This window comes from Coregonus clupeaformis, unplaced genomic scaffold (assembly GCF_020615455.1).
Source record: "Coregonus clupeaformis isolate EN_2021a unplaced genomic scaffold, ASM2061545v1 scaf0077, whole genome shotgun sequence".
Lineage (NCBI taxonomy): Eukaryota > Metazoa > Chordata > Actinopteri > Salmoniformes > Salmonidae > Coregonus > Coregonus clupeaformis.
The window spans coordinates 261,731-279,542 of record NW_025533532.1 but is presented as its reverse complement, the minus strand read 5'-3'; the positions used below and the strand labels follow the sequence as shown (position 1 = coordinate 279,542).

At 43.7% G+C, this 17,812-nt stretch overlaps 1 protein-coding gene across 1 annotated transcript in view; it reads right to left on the bottom strand.

Moving 5' to 3' along the window:
- Positions 1-639: 639 nt before the first annotated feature.
- The window catches only part of LOC121539683 (phospholipase B1, membrane-associated-like), a 43,400-nt gene continuing 26,227 nt past the window's right edge, over positions 640-17,812 (bottom strand). The window contains exons 2-7 of the mRNA XM_041848362.2: positions 16,088-16,182; positions 5,246-5,327; positions 4,720-4,824; positions 3,169-3,264; positions 2,938-3,012; positions 640-1,198 (exon numbers count right to left, since the gene is read on the bottom strand). Coding sequence (XP_041704296.2) covers positions 953-1,198; positions 2,938-3,012; positions 3,169-3,264; positions 4,720-4,824; positions 5,246-5,327; positions 16,088-16,182 — 699 coding nt within the window. The 3' untranslated portion in view covers positions 640-952. The remainder of the gene's footprint in view (positions 1,199-2,937; positions 3,013-3,168; positions 3,265-4,719; positions 4,825-5,245; positions 5,328-16,087; positions 16,183-17,812) is intronic.

The following is a 17,812-nucleotide window of genomic DNA, read 5'->3' as shown; positions in this document are numbered from 1 at the left end:
CACCTGACACCACTTACTAAAACATCTGCCCATTTCTAGTTGTTAGGTCTATCAATCCCTTTTTTTCTGATATTGTTCACATATTGTGGAAGCCATCTGATGTGTTTCCAGCTCTAGTCATCAATAATTCACTTATAGCTTGTCAATGAAAGATTACTAACCAAAAAACTGCTATTTTGTGTGTGCTTGATCTTGTGTATTCTGAACTATGTAACTCCTATCTATCTTCTGATCATTTCCTCAATCTCCCAGATGTCTTCTTTCCAAATATACCAAGTTTTTGCATGTCAGAATCATGTAATTACACATGAATAGCAGTTACTTTTGGGTATGTCTATTTAGGCGGAAATCTACATTTTGCCATTATATTTAAGAGGTTAAATAAGGATTTTAAAGCATTGAGACAATTGAGACATGAATTGTGTATGTGTGCCATTCAGAGGGTGAATGGGCAAGACAAAATATTTAAGTGCCTTTGAATGGTAGTAGGTGCCAGGCGCACCGGTTTCTGTCAAGAACTGCAACACAGTTTCACGCTCAAAAGTTTCCTGTGTGTATCAAGAATAGTCCACCACCCAATAGACATCCAGCCAACTTGACATAACTGTGGAAAGCATTGGAGTCAACATGGGCCAGCGTCCCTGTGGAACGCTTTCGACACCTTGTAGAGTCCTTGCCCCAACGAATTGAGGCTGTTCTGAAGGGTTGACTTAAACCAGAGGGGAGGACACAGACCGATTCTGTCAAACAGACAAGAATGTGACTTGTTGCGAGCACAGCATAATCCATTTGTCTTCGCTGCAAGACATGGAGCGCTTAAAAAGGTACAGGTTTATTTTTGGCAAGGGCACGCGAAGAGTCCATGCCCCCGACGAATTAAGGCTGTTCTGAGGTCAAGAGGGGGAGAGCATCAAATTATTTAGATTGGAGATTAAATATGTCGAATGCAGTTCTAGAACCCAGTACTCATCATCTCCACCACACTTTCCATCTTCCTCCTGTTTTTCTTCTTCCTGCAGGAGAGGAGGAGCCAGGTCACACCCCAGCCAATCAGGAGGCCCACCACCGCCAGCACTGCAGCCACCCATACCGGCACATTATCTGAGCAGATTGCATTGAGAGGAGTGGCTGTGCTGGGGGCTGATGTGGTAGGCACACTGGGGAAACTGTTCACTCTAGTGAAGATGTAAGGATGATCCTGAAAGATAGTAGCAGATAGCACATATTACATACTGGTATATGCATTTGGTTTTGTGGGACAGTGACTGCAGTAAAAGACTTGACATACTGCTACATGACAAATCATTGATGGATAAAAGGGCTCAATAAAGTCTACATTTTCTCAAGCTATCTGGCTTCAGCTAACCTGAAGTTCAAAGTCAGAATACATCAGAATAAACCAGACAAATTGATGTGTAAAAAATGCAGCAACTCATTGCTTTTCAATGAGAGGATTCGATTAAAATGGCCCGGGTGAAAAGTGATTGCATTCGTTTTGGAACCGGGCTGCTTCCCGGGTTTGAGCCGGATGCCCCCTTCTGGTCGACAGCTAAAGTCGGCTCAAAACAAAAGTGACCTAGGTAAAGCACGTGTAGTAATGACAGGATTGTATGTTTTCACATGCAAAAGTGATGGCTTTTTATAAAAACACTTTATATGCCTTCCCAATGAAAACTACTTGGAAAATTCAAACATATATTTTATGAAAAAGAGGTGTATGTTTCTGAGCAATGCATTATGCTGCCTAGTTGAAAATATGACCGAGCGGCACAGATTATTGTTAGATCTGAGCAGGGCGTGCTTCCCTCACCGGCTTCACCCAGTCACGTGACGGGCCATAGCCCAGTGCAACCCGGGTCAGCTTAATTGAATTTACCCTCAGTGAGAGAAGTACGTTGGGGGAGGGCCTAGTTTTGTGTTGCACTGCCCAACAGAATAGACGTATCCGTCAACCAATTTAAAACGTAGAACAGCATTTCTATCTTATAATTCTTCCCCACCACATACTGACATACTTTTCATGTGCTTTGGCTTGAAGGCACCCTTACAGTAGCAGGCATGTTAAATTATTTTTTATATATAGCCAGTACAGGATAGTATTAGGATATATACTGAACAAAAATATAAACGCAACATGCAATAATTTCAACGATTTTACTGAGTTACGGTTCATATAAGGAAATCAGTCAATTGAATAAATTCATTGGGCCCTAATCTATGTATTCGACATGACTGGGCAGGGGTCCAGCCAAGGGTGGGCCTGGGAGGGTATAGGCCCACCCACTTGGCCCACTTGCGAGCCAGGCCCAGCCAATCAGAATGAGTTTTTCCCCCACAAAAGAGCTTTATTACAGACAGAAATCCTCCTCAGTTTCATCAGTTGTCCAGGTGGCTGGTTTCAGACGATCCCACAGGTGAAGAAGCCGGATGTGGAGGTCCTGGGCTGGCGTAGTTACATGCGGTCTGTGGTTGTGAGGCCGGATGGACATACTGCCAAATTCTCTAAAATGATGTTGGAAACGGCTTATGCTAGAGAAATTGTGGATATTCCTGCAGTCAGCATGCCAATTGCACGCTCCCTCAAAACATGAGACATCTGTGGCATTGTGTTGTGTAACAAAACATGCGCATTTTAAAGTGGCCTTTTATTTTCCCCTGTGAAATGATCATGCTGTTTAATCAGCTTCTTGATATGCCACTTCCTGTCAGGTGGATGGATAATCTTGGCAAAGGAGAAATGCTCACTAACAGGGATGTAAACAAATTTGTGCTCAAATTGTTTGAGAAATAATATTTTTTGCCGTATGGAACATTTCTGGGATCTTTTATTTCAGCTCATGAAACGTGGGACCAATACTTTACATGTTGCGTTTATATTTTATATAAAAATAACTGAGTGTTACAATGTGTGACTGTTGTACAGTGGTAACATCCTACCTCTATGGGGCACTGAATCTTGCTGCGGTCATATGTGAAGTTATTGTGGGTCTGCTTTTGGCCCACTGGCTCCAACTGCAAATGAAACAACAATGAAACATGACTAAGGCTTCCACCTACCATTGTACTGTTGTCACAAAAATGTACCAACCCAATAAAGTACCAAAGGTGCCCTTTCTACCCAAGCACATGCAGTGATTACTCAATCATCAGTTCCCTAACCAGACTCACCATGTTATTCCATAGTGCAATGGCCATTTCAGCATGTCCCTGCTCACTAAAGTGAAAACAGTCCACGGAGAAGTAAGTAATGTCCGGCTTACCTTCCTGAGAGAGAGAACATATATCGAACTCAAGCCATTACTTGAGTAATCTTTACAGTTTTGCACAGTCAAATACACTACATTACCAAAAGTATGTGGACACCTGCTCGTCGAACATCTCATTCCAAAATCATGGGCATTAATATGGAGTTGGTCCCCCATTTGCTGCTATAACAGCCTCCACTCTTCTGGGAATCTTGTTTTCTTCACTCATCTTTCCACTAGATGTTGGAACATTGCTGCGGGGACTTGCTTCCATTCAGCCACAAGAGCATTAGTGAGGTCGGGCACTGATGTTGGGCGATTAGGCCTGGCTTGCAGTCGGTGTTCCAATTTATCCCAAAGATGTTCGATGGGTTTGAGGTCTGTGCAGGCCAGTCAAGTTCTTCCACACCGATCTCGACAAACCATTTCTGTATGGACCTCGCTTTGTGCACGAGGGCATTGTCATGCTGAAACACGAAAGGGCCTTCCCCAAACTGTTGCCACAAAGTTAGAAGCACAGAATCGTTTAGAATGTCATTGTACGCTGTAGCGTTAATATTTCCCTTCACTAGAACTAAGGGGCCTAGCCCGAGCCATGAAAAACAGCACCAGACCATTATTCCTCCTCCACCAAACTTTACAGTTGGCACTATGCATTGGGCAATAGCGTTTTCCTGGCATCTGCCAAACCCAGATTCGTCCATCGGAATGCCAGATGGTGAAACGTGATTTGTCATTCCAGAGAACGCGTTTCCACTGCTCCAGAGTCCAATTGCGGTGAACTTTACACCACTCCAGCCGACTCTTGGCATTGCGCATGGTGATCTCAGGCTTGTGTGCGGCTACTCGGCCATGGAAACCCATTTCATGAAGCTCCCAACGAACAGTTCTTGTGCTGACGTTGCTTCCAGAGGCAGTTTGGAACTCGGTAGTGAGTGTTGCAACTGAGGACAAACAATTTGTACGTGCTATGCGCTTCAGCACTCGGCAATCCCATTCTGTGAGCTTGTGTGGCCTACCACGTCACGACTGAGTCGTTGTTGCTCCTAGACATTTACACTTCACAATAACAGCACTTACAGTTGACCGGGGCAGCTCTAGAAGGGCAGAAATATGACGAACTGACTTGTTGGAAAGGTGGCATCCTATGACGGTGCCACGTTGAAAGTGACTGAGCTCTTCAGTACGGGCCATTCTACTGCCAATGTTTGTCTATGGAGATTGCATGGCTGTGTGCTTGATTTTAAACACCTGTCAGAAACGGGTGTGGCTGAAATAGCCGAATCCTCTAATTTGAAGGGGTGTCCACATACTTTTGTATATATAGTGTAGCATATCAATATGTAAGTACCTACACACGTTGATTATGAGCAATGCAGCCGAAAGATGCTGATGACCTACAGCCGTTTGAATGTCTGTGAAACTTTCAGTACTGGCCACAATTACTGTAGATAAACCCTGAACATACACTTACTGAGTTCAAAGGGACGATGGAGTTTCGGAAGTAGGGTTGGAGGACCACAGTAAAGTCCTCACGGTTGTCATAGCGACCCCCATAGACCAGACACTCTGTCTCATCCTGAGGGGCGTAAAAACAGTTTCAACAAACAATAAACTGGATACAATTATACAAGCTCATTGCCTTTTAATCTTACATGAATGTATTTGTATAACAAAATGAAGTAATGCCTTAGTTGTAAAGACAAGTGCCTGGATTAAATTCAAGGCGGGCAATAGCGCAGAGCACTATAACAGCCTGTTAAAGGTAATTTACGCTTGAGCGTTTACCCTGCGTTTACCATGAATGTGATCGCCGCGAACGCCTTTGAAAAAGCCGCATTGTCAGCTGTAGTGACCTCTGCTATAGTGCGTCTTCGATAGATTCCTGACCAAGGTGTGTCCAAATATATGATAACAATTATATAATATACACCCTGACCTGTGTAGGACCAAAATATGTGTGTAAGCAATTCATGTCTCCATTCTTCAAGTTCACTGACCTGGAATTCCCGATTGATCCGTTTGATCTCAGACAGCTCCAGTGAGTCCTCTCCCGGTATTATGAAGCAAGGACAGACGTTCCTGAGACACAACAAGGAGGACTTTGGACTACTGCTGTCTTAAGGAATGTTTCATTGTGAGCTCTGGAATCTGTACTGTGTGTTCATCTTGAACTAATTGATAAGTTGACTGATTGAACAGTTAATAATTTAGGACCCCTTTCAGACTTAAGACACAGTGCATTAGGAAAGTATTCTAAATAAATAAAAATGCCCATCAATCTACACACAATACACCAAAATGACAAAGCGAAAACAGGTTTTTAGACATTTTTACAAATGTATTAAAAATAAAAAACGGAAATACATTATTTACATAAGTATTCAGACCCTTTGCTATGAGACTCGATATTGAGCTCAGGTGCATCTTGTTTCCATTGATGATCCTACAATTTGATTGGAATCAATCTGTGGTAAATTCAATTGATTGGACATGATTTGGAAAGGCACACACAGTTGACAGTGCATGTCAGAGCAAAAACCAAGCCATGAGGTCGAAGGAATTGTCCTTGAGATCCGAGACAGGATTAGGTCGAGGCACAGATCTGGGGAAGGGTACCAAAAAATATCTGCAGCATTGAAGGTCCCCAAGAACACAGCGACCTCAATCAATCATTCTTGAATGGAAGAAGTTTGGAACCACCAAGACTCTTCCTAGAGCTGGCCGCCCGGCCAAACTGAGCAATCGAGGGAGAAGGGTCTTGGTCAGGGAGGTGACCAAGAACCCGATGATCTCTCTGACAGAGCTCCAGAGTTCCTCTGTGGAGATGGGAGAACCTTCTAGAAGGACTATCATCTCTGCAGCACTCCACCAGTCAGGCCTTTATGGTAGAGTGGCCAGACGGAAGCCACTCCTCAGTAAAAGGCACATGACAGCCCCATTGGAGTTTGCCAAAAGGCACCTAAAGGACTCTCAGACCATGGAAAACAAGATTCTCTGGTCTGATGAAACCAAGATTGAACTCATTGGCCTGAATGCCAAGCGTCACGTCTGGAGGAAACCAGGCACCGCTAATCACCTGGCAAATACCATCCCTACGGTGAAGCATGGTGGTGGCAGCATCATGCTGTGGGGATGTTTTTCAGCGGCAGGGACTGGGAGACTAGTCAGGATCGAGTTTAAGGTGCCACCAACCTCATGTATTCAAAAAAGTACTGAGTAAAGTGTCTGAATAGTTATGTAAATGTGATATTTCATATACAGTACCAGTCAAAAGTTTGGATACACCTACTGATTGTGATGCGTGATTTGAAGGAGTCAGGCGCAGGAGGGTATATCACTGTATACAGAGTTTATTCCGTAATACAGTGTTAACCAATCCAGTGCGCAAAACAGGCACACTGGAACAAACAGGCACACAGGGAAAATACGTGGCAATACAAAATACACTGAGCTCAACCGAGCAACTATCTCCTCACAATAAACAATCACCCACAAGGACAAAGGGGCAGAGGGAACACTTATACACGGACTAATGAGGGGATATGAACCAGGTGTGTGTAATAGACAAGACAAAACAAATAGAATGATGAGATATGGAGCAGAAGTGGCTAAAAGGCCGGTGACGACGAACGCCGAAGCCTGCCCGAACAAGGAGAGGAGGCAGATTCGGAGGAAGTCGTAACACTTATTTCATAGTTTTTATGTCTCCACTAATATTCTACAATGTAGAAAATAGTACAAATAAAGAAAAACCCTTGAATGAGTAGGTGTCCAAACTTTTGACAGGTATTGTATGTATATATAAAAAATGTAATGCTTTTTGCTTTGTCATTATGGCGTATTGTGTGTTGATTGATGAGGACATTTAAACAAAATACATTTAGATTAAGGCTGTAACGTAACAAAATGTGGAGAAAGTGAAGGGGTCTGAAAAATGTATGCACGCATGACTGTAAGTCGCTTTGGATAAAAGCGTCTGCTAAATGGCATATTATTATTATTATTATAATAATTTCTGAATGCACTGTAAGTAGACTTAAGTCAATATGTTCAGAATGGCGCCGGAGGAGATGGCTGACGTTTTACGGCCCCCTGACCAATTGTGCTTTTATGGTTGTTTTTTCGCGATATTTGTAATTTATTCTGTACATAACGTTTCTACCACCGTCTCTTATGACCAAAAAGAGCTTCTGGATATCAGGACAGCTATTACTCACCTCGTAATGGACAAAGATTTTTTCTTCAACAAGTAGGACGCGAAGGATAGTCTACAGACACCCGACAAGCCCCAAATCTCCATCATTAGCATGAGAAAGAGACAGAGATATCGTGGACGTAGTTCGGGGTGCCTTGTAAGGATCCGACGGCGAGCGAGTAATCTCCCTCCCATGGATAACATACAGCTGGTGGGATATACGCTACATCAGCAGGATAGAACGTCTGACTCTGGTAAGACAAGGGTTGGCGGTCTGTGTATATTTGTAAACAACAGCTGGTGCACAAAATCTAATATTAAGGAAGTCTCAAGGTATTGCTCGCCTGAGGTAGAGTATCTCATGATAAGCTGTAGACCACACTATTTACCAAGAGAGTTTTCATCTATATTTTTCGTAGCTGTCTATTTTCCACAACAAACCGATGCTGGCACGAAAAAACTCTAGACTACCTTTACTCCACACACAGAGACGCGTACCATTTGGCAAATCTGACCATAACTATATCCTCCTGATTCCTGCTTACAAGCAAAAACTAAAGCAGGAAGCACCAGTGACTCTGTTAATAAGGAAGTGGTCAGATGATGCAGATGCTAAGCTACAGGACTGTTTTGCTAGCACAGACTGAAATATGTTCCGGGATTCTTCCGATGGCATTGAGGAGTACACCACATCCGTCACTGGCTTCATCAATAAGTGCATTGATGATGTTGTTCCCACAGTGACCGTACGTACATACCCCAATCAGAATCCATGGATTACAGGCAACATCCACACTGAGCTAAAGCTGCCGCTTTCAAGGAGCGGGACAATAACCCGGATGCTTATAAGAAATGCAACTATGCCCGCTGACGAACCATCAAACAGGCAAAGAGTCAATACAGGACTAAGATTGAATCGTACTACACCGGCTCCGACGCTCGTCGGATGTGGCAGGGCTTGCAAACTATTACAGCCACGAGCTGCCCAGTAACACGAGCCTACCAGACGAGCTAAATCACTTCTATGCTTGCTTCGAGGCAAGCCACACTGAAGCATGCATGAGAGCATCAGCTGTTCCGGATGACTATGTGATCACGCTCTCTGTAGCCGATGTGAGTAAGACTTTTAAGAAGGTCAACATTCACAAGGCCGTAGGGCCAGACGGATTTCCAGGACGCGTACTCAAAGCATGCGCTGACCAACTGGCAAGTGTCTTCTCTGACATTTTCAACATGTCCCTGGCTGAGTCTGTAATACCAACATGTTACAAGCAGACCACCATAGTCCCTGTGCCCAAGAACACTAAGGTAACCTGCCTAAATGACTACCGACCCGTAGCACTCACGTCTGTAGCCATGAAGTTCTTTGAAAGGCTGGTCATGGCTCACATCAACACCATTATCCCAGAAACCCTAGACCCACTCCAATTTGCATACCACCCCAACAGATCCACAGATCACGCAATCTCTATTGCACTCCACACTGCCCTTTCCCAACTGGACAAGAGGAACACCTACGTGAGAATACTATTCATTGATTACAGCTCAGCGTTCAACACCATAGTGCCCTCAAAGCTCATCACTGAGCTAAGGACCCTGGGAATAAACACCTCCCTCTGCAACTGGATCCAGTACTTCCTGACGGGCCGCCCCCACGTGGTAAGGGTAGGTAACAACACATCTGCCACGCTGATCCTCAACACGGGGGCCCATCAGGGGTGCGTCCTCAGTCCCCTCCTGTACTCCCTGTGCATGGCCAGGCACGACCATCATTAAGTTTGCTGACGACACAAGTGGTAGGCCTTTTCACTGACAACAATGAGACAGCCTATAGGGAGGAGGTCAGAGACCTGGACGTGTGGTGCCAGAATAACAACCTCTCCCTCAACGTGATCAAGACAAAGGAGATGATTGTGGACTACAGGAAAAAAAGAGGACTGAGCACGCCCCCATTCTCATCGATGGGGCTGTAGTGGAACAGGTTGAGAGCTTCAAGTTCCTTGGTGTCCACATCACCAACAAACTATCATGGTCCAAACACACCAAGACAGTCGTGAAGAGGGCACGACAAAGCCTATTCCCTCTCAGGAGACTGAAAAGATTGGGTATGGGTCCTCAGATCCTCAAAAAGTTATACAGCTGCACCATCGAGAGAAATCCTGATAGGTTGCATCACATGGCAACTGCTCGGCCTCCAACCTCAAGGCACTACAGAGGGTAGTGCGTACAGCCCAGTACATCACTGGGGCCAAGCTTCCTGCCATCCAGGACCTCTATACCATGCGGTGTCAGACGAAGATCCTAAAAATTGTCAAAGACTCCAGCCACCCTAGTCATAGACTGTTCTCTCTGGTACCGCACGGCAAGCGGTACCGGAGCGCCAAGTCTAGGTCCAAAAGGCTTAACAGCTTCTACCCCCAAGCCATAAGACTACTGAACAGCTAATCATTGCTACCCGGACTATTTGCATTGTACAGAAAATGATGTCATGGCTTTAGAAGCTTCTGATAGGCTAATTGACATAATTTGAGACAATTGGAGATGTACCTATGGATGTATTTCAAGGCCTACCTTCAAACTCAGTGCCTCTTTGCTTGACATCATGGGAAAATCAAAAGAAATCAGCCAAGACCTCAAAAAAATGTGTAGATCTCCACAAGTCTGGTTCATCCTTGGGAGCAATTTCCAAATGCCAGAAGGTACCACGTTCATCTGTACAAACAATAGTACGCAAGTATAAACACCATGGGACCACGCAGCCGTCATACCGCTCAGGAAGGAGACGCGTTCTGTCTCCTAGAGATGAACGTACTTTGGTGCGAAAAGTGCAAATCAATCCTTGTGAAGATGCTGGAGGAAACAGGTACAAAAGTATCTATGTCCACAGTAAAACAAGTCCTATATCGACATAACCTGAAAGGCTGTTTAGCAAAGAAGAAGCCACTGCTCCAAAACCGCCATAAAAAAGCCAGACTACGGTTTGCAACTGCACATGGGGACAAAGATCGTAATTTTGGAGAAATGTCCTCTGGTCTGATGAAACAAAAATAGAACTGTTTGGCCATAATGACCATCGTTATGTTTAGAGGAAAATAGGGGGTAGCTTGCAAGCCGAAGAACACCATCCCAACCGTGAAGCACAGGGGTGGCAGCATCATGCTGTGGGGGTGCTTTGCTGCAGGAGGGCCTGGTGCACTTCACAAAATAGATGGCATCTTGAGGAAGGAAAATTATGTGGATATATTGAAGCAACATCTCAAGACATCAGTCAGGAAGTTAAAGCTTGGTAGCAAATGGGTCTTCCAAATGGACAATGACCCCAAGCATACTTCCAAAGTTGTGGCAAAATGGCTAAAGGACAAAGTCAAGGTGCTGAAGTGGCCATCACAAAGCCCTGACCTCAATCCTATAGAACATTTGTGGGCAGAACTGAAAAAGCGTGTGCGAGCAATGAGGCCTACAAACCTCAGTTACACCAGCTCTGTCAGGAGGAATGGGCCAAAATTCACCCAACTTATTGTGGGAAGCTTGTGGAAGGCTACCCAAAACGTTTGACCCATGTTAAACAATTTAAAGGCAGTGCTACCAAATACTAATTGAGTGTATGTAAACTTCTGACCCACTGGGAATGTGATGAAGGAAAGAAAAGCTGAAATATATCATTCTCTCTACTATTATTCTGACATTTCACATTCTTAAAATAAAGTGGTGATCCTAACTGACCTAAAACAGGGAATTTTCACTGGGATTAAATGTCAGGAATTGTGAAAAACTGAGTTGAAATGTATTTGGCTAAGGTGTATGTAAACTTCCGACTTCAACTGTATACACCTGTTCTGAAATGCCCCAGAGTCTGCAACACCACTAAGCAAGCGGCACCATGAAGACCAAGGACCTTTCCAAACAGGTCAGGGACAAAGTTGTGGAGAAGTACAGATCAGGGTTGGGTTATTAAAAAATATCAGAAACTTTGAACATCCCACGGAGCACCATTAAATCCATTATTAAAAAATGGAAAGAATATGGCACCACAACAAACCTGCCAAGAGAGGGCCGCCCACCAAATCTCACGGACCAGGCAAGGAAGGCATTAATCAGAGAGGCAACAAAGAGACCAAAGATAACCCTGAACGACACGCAAAGCTCCACAGCGGAGATTAGAGTATCTGTCCATAGGACCACTTTAAGCTGCACACTCCACAGAGCTGGGCTTTACGGAAGAGTGGCCAGAAAAAAGCCATTGCTTAAAGAAAAGAATAAGCAAACACATTTGGTGTCCGCCAAAAGGCATGTGGGAGACTCCCCAAACATATGGAAGAAGGTACTCTGGTCAGATGAGACTATAATTGAGCTTTTTGGCCATCAAGGAAAACGCTATGTCTGGTGCAAACCCAACACCTCTCATCACCCCGAGAACACCAACCCCACAGTAAAGCATGGTGGTTGCAGTTCATGCTGTAGGGATGTTTTTTTTTTTCATTGGCAGGGACTGGGAAACTGGTCAGAATTGAAGGAATGATGGATGGTGCTAAATACAGGGACATTCTTGAGGGAAACCTGTTTCAGTCTTCCAGAGATTGAGGCTGGGATGGAGGTTCACCTTCCAGCAGGACAATGACCCTAAGCATACTGCTAAAGCAACACTTGAGTGGTCTAAGGGGAAACATTTAAATGTCTTGGAATGGCCTAGTCAAAGCCCAGACCTCAATCCAATTGAAAATCTGTGGTATGACTTAACGATAGGTGTAAACTAGCTGAACCCATCCAACTTGAAGGAGCTGGAGCAATTTTTCCTTGAAGAATGGGCAAGAATCCCAGTGGCTAGATGTGCCAAGCTTATAGAGACATACCCCAAGATACTTGCAGCTGTAATTGCTGCAAAAGATGGCTCTACAAAGTATTGACTTTGGGGGTGGTGAATAGTTATGCACGCTCATGTTTTAAATTTTTTTGTCTTATTTCTTGTTTGTTTCACTATAAAAAATATTTTGCATCTTCAAAGTGGTAGGCATGTTGTGTAAATCAAATGATACAAACCGCCAAAAAATCCATTTTAATTCCAGGTTGTAAGGCAACAAAATAGGAAAAAAAGGGGGGAGGGGGAATACTTTCGCAAGCCACTGTATAGCCTCCCTAATGTTATTTTATTTTAGAGCTGCACTTTAATTATTTGTTATCTTTTGATTTTTTACTTATCTATTTTTTACTTAACACTTATTTTTCTTAAAACTGCATTGTTGGTTAAGGGCTTGTAAGTACTGTAAGCATTTCACTGTAAGGTATTCGGCGCATGTGGCAAAGAAAATATGATTTAAAAAATTTTTTAAACATGGACTTAAGTCAATAAAGTCAACATTTGTTTTACCTAAGTCAATGTTAAGTCAACAGTATGTCAAGTCTGAATAGGCCCCTTAGTGAATAATAGAATCAAATCAAATTTTATTTCTCACATGTGCTGAATACAACAGGTTTAGACCTTACAGTGAAATGCTTACTCACAAGCCCTTAACCAACAATGCAGTTTTAAGAAAAATATGTGTTAAGAAAGTATTTACTAAAATAAACTGAAATAAAAAATAATTAAAGAGCAACAATAAAATAACAGTAGCGAGGCTATATACAGGGGTTACCTGTACAGGTAATTGAGGTAATATGTACATGTAGGTAGAGGTAAACTGACTATGCATAGATAATAAACAGAGAGTATCAGCAGCGTAAAAGATGGAGTGGTATGGGTGGGGGGAAATGCAAATAGTCCGTATAGCCATTTTAAAAGCTGTTCAAGAGTCTTATGGCTTGAGGGTAGAAGCTGTTAAGAAGCCTTTTGGATCTAGACTTGGCGCTCCGGTACCGCTTGCCGTACGGTAGCAGAGAGAACATTCTATGACTAGGGTGGCTGGAGTCTTTGGCAATTTTTAGGGCCTTCCTTGAACACCACCTGGTAGAGGTCCTGGATGGCAGGAAGATTGGCTCCAGTGATGTACTGGGTCGTACGCTCTACCCTCTGTAGTGCCTTGCAGTCGGAGGCCGAGCAGTTGCCATACCAGGTGGTGATGCAACCAGTCAGGACGCTCTCGATGGTGCAGCTGTATAACTTTTTGAGGATCTGACCCATGCCAAATCTTTTCAGTCTCCTGAGGGTGAATAGGCTGTCTCATTGTTGTCGGTGATCAGGCCTACCACTGTTGTGTCGTCGGCAAACTTAATGATGGTTTTGGAGTCGTGCCTGGCCATGCGGTCATGGGTGAACAGGGAATACCTGAGGGGACTGAGCACACACCCCTGAGGGGGCCCAGTGTTGAGGATCAGTGTGGTGGATGTGTTATTACCTACCCTTACCACCTGGGGGTGGCACATCAGGAAGTCCTGGATCCAGTTGCAGAGGGAGGTGTTTAATCCCAGGGTCCTTAGCTTAGTGATGAGCTTTAAGGGCACCATGGTGTTGAACGCTGAGCTGTAGTAAATGAATAGCATTCTCAAATATTTACATTTACATTACATTTACGTAATTTAGCAGACGCTCTTATCCAGAGCGACTTACAAATTGGTGCATTCACCTTATGATAGCCAGTGGATTAGGACCTGTGCCACTTCCTGTGTAAGGAAGTAGGTGTTCCTTTTTCCCAGGTGGGAAATTGGAGTGGGTCTAGGGTTTCTGGGATAATGGTGTTGATGTGAGCCATGACCAGCCTTTCAAAGCACTTCATGGCTACAGACGTGAGTGCTACGGCTCGGTAGTCATTTAGGCAGGTTACCTTAGTGTTCTTGGGCACAGGGACTATGGTGGTCTGCTTGAAACATGTTGGTATTACAGACTCAGCCAGGGACATGTTGAAAATGTCAATGAAGACACTTGCTAGTTGGTCAGCGCATTCTCAGAGTACACATCCTGGTAATCTGGCCTTGTGAATGTTGACCTGTTTAAAGGTCTTACTCACATCGGCTACGGAGAGCATGATCACACAGTTGTCCGGAACAGCTGATGCGCTCATGCATGCTTCAGTGTTGCTTGCCTCGAAGCGAGCATAGAAGTCATTTAGCTTGTCCAGTAGGCTCGTGTCACTGGGCAGCTCGCGGCTGTGCTTTCCTTTGTAGTCCGTAATAGTTTGCAAGCCCTGCCACATCCGACGAGCGTCGGAGCCAGTGTTGTACGATTCAATCATAGTCCTGTATTGACGCATTGCCTGTTTGATGGTTCGTCGGAGGTTAGAGTCCCGCTACTTGAAAGCGGTAGCTCTACCCTTTAGCTCAGTGCGGATGTTGCCTGTAATCCCTTGCTTCTGGTTGGGGTATGTACGTACGGTCACTGTGGGGACGACGTCATCGATGCACTTATTGATGAAGCAAGTGTCTGATGTAGTGTACACCGCAATGCCATCGGAAGAATCCCGGAACATATTCCAGTCTGTGCTAGCAAAACAGTTCTGTAGCTTAGCATCTGCGTCATCTAACCACTTCTGTATTGAGCGAGTCACTGGTACTTCCTGCTTTAGTTTTTGCTTGTAAGCAGGAATCAGGAGGATATAATTATGGTCAGATTTGCCAAATGGAGGGCGAGGGACAGCTTTGTACGCATCTCTGTGTGTGGAGTAAAGGTGGTCTAGAGTTTTTTTTTCCCTCTGGTTGCACATTTAACATGCTGGTAGAAATTAGGTACAACAAATTTAAGTTTCCCTGCATTAAAGTCCCTGGCCACTAGGAGCATCGCCTCTGGATGAGCATTTTCTTGTTTGCTTATGGCCTTATACAGCTTGTTGAGTGCGATCTTAGTGCCAGCATCGGTTTGTGGTGGTAAATAGACAGCTACGAAAAATATAGATGAAAACTCTCTTGATAAATAGTGTGGTCTACAGCTTATCATCAGATACTCTACCTCAGGCGAGCAAAACCTCGAGACTTCCTTAAAATTTGATTTTGTGCATCAGCTGTTATCTACAAATATACACAGACTGCCAACCATTGTCTTACCGGAGGTAGCCTTTCTATCTTGCCGATACACCGAAAACCCAGCCAGCTGTATGTTTTCAATATCGTCATTCAGCAAAGACTCTGTGAAACATAAGATATTACTGTTTTTAATGTCCCGTTGTTAGGATAGTCTTGATCGTAGCTCGTCCATTTTATTATCCAATGATTGTATGTTGGCTAATAGGACTGATGGTAGAGGCAGATTATCCACTCGCCGTCGGATCCTTACAAGGCACCCCAACCTAATTCCTCGATATCTCTGTCTCTTCTTCATGCGAATGACAGGGATTTGGGCCATGTCGGGTGTCTGAAGTAAATCCTTCGTGTCCGACTCGTTAAAGAAAAAATCTTTGTCCAGTACGAGGTGAGTAATCGCTGTCCTGATATCTAGAAGCTCTTTTCGGTCAGAAGAGACGGTGGCAGAAACATTATGTACAAAATACTTTACAAATTACGCGAAAAAACACACACAATAGCACAATTGGTTAGGAGCCCGTAAAACGGCAGCCCTCCCCTCTGACGCCATTTGGGTGCAATCGTTAGTTAATTTGTGATATACAGTAGTATAATCCACAACAAATATGCAAATATAACAATAGGCTAATCGACTGAATAACAGAGTAAACTTCAATGTTATTGACAATAGATTGACAGGTTAACTGATGAACATGCATACTTTTGTAAAAGGCTGCAGCCTATACTGTTCCTCTTGATCCTGCGGAGGCCATCAATCTGTAAGATCTCCAGAACATTAACCAACACCCTGGGCACCTGGGATCACAGACAGAAAAACAACAGCAATGATGTTAAGAGACAACATGGCTAGAAAAATTGCTTTTATTTTTAAACGGTCAAACAGATATGCGTGAAAATACACCCTTAAAAAATGTGAAATTCTGACTGTTTCACATTCATAATTTGATTATATATACACTACAAGTCAAAAGTTTGGGCACACCTACTCATTCAAGGGTTTTTCATAATTTTTACTATTTCTTACATTGTAGAATAATAGTGAAGACATCAACACTATGAAATAACACATATGGAATCATGTAGTAACCAAAAAAAGTGTTAAACAAATCAAAATATATTTTATGTTTGCGATTCTTCAAATAGCCACCCTTTGCCTTGATGACAGCTTTGCCCACTCTTGGCATTCTCTCAACCAACTTCATGAGGTAGTCACCAGGAATGATTTCCATTAACAGGTGTGCTTTCTTAAAAGTTAATTTGTGGATTTTCTTAATGCGTTTGAGCCAATCAGTTGTGTTGTGACAAGGTAGGGGGGGTATACAGAATATAGCCCTATTTGGTAAAAGACCAAGTCCATATAATGGCAAGAACAGCTCAAATAAGCAAAGAGAAACGACAGTCCATCATTACTTTAAGACATGAAGGTCAGTCAATTCGGGAACATTTCAAGAACTTTGAAAGTTTCTTCAAGTGTAGTCGTAGAAACCATCAAGCGCTATGCCTTAAACTGGCTCTCATGAGGACCGCAACAGGAAAGGAAGACCCAGAGTTACCTCTGCTACAGAGGATAAGTTAATTAGAGTTACCAGCCTCAGAAATTGCAGCCCAAATAAATGCTTCACAGAGTTCAAGTCACAGACACATCTCAACATCAACTGTTCAGAGGGGACTGTGTGAATCAGGCCTTCATGGTCGAATTGCTGCAAAGAAACCACTACAGCAGCTTGGGACAAGAAACACGAGCAATGGACATTAGACCGGTGGAAGTCTGTCCTTTGGTCTGGAGAAACATTTGAGATTTTTGGTTCCAACCGCCGAGTCTTTGTGAGACGCGGTGTGGGTGAACGGATGATCTCCGCATGTGTAGTTCCCACCGTAAAACATGGAGGAGGAGGTGTTATGGTGTGGGGGTGCTTTGCTGGTGACACTTAACCAGCATGGCCACCACAGCATTTTTATAGCAATACACCATCCCTTCTGGTTTGGACTTAGTGGGACTATCATTTGTTTTTCAACAGGACAAGGACCTAACACACCTCCAGGCTGTGTAAGGGCTATTTGACCACGAAGGAGAGTGATGGAGTGCTGCATCAGATGACATGGCCACCACAATCCCCCGACCTCAACCCAATTGAGACGGTTTGGGATGAGGTGGACGGCAGAGTGAAGGAAAAGAAGCCAACAAGTTCTCAGAATATGTGGGAACTCCTTCAAACCTGTAGGAAAAGCATTCCAGGTGAAGCTGGTTGAGAGAATGCCAAGAGTGTGTAAAGCTGTCATCAAGGCAAAGGGTGGCTATTTGAAGAATCTCAAATATAAACTATATTTTGATTTGTTTAACACTTTATTGGTTACTACATGATTTCATGTGTTATTTCATAGTTTTGATGTCTTCACTATTATTCTACAATGTAGAAAAAAGAAA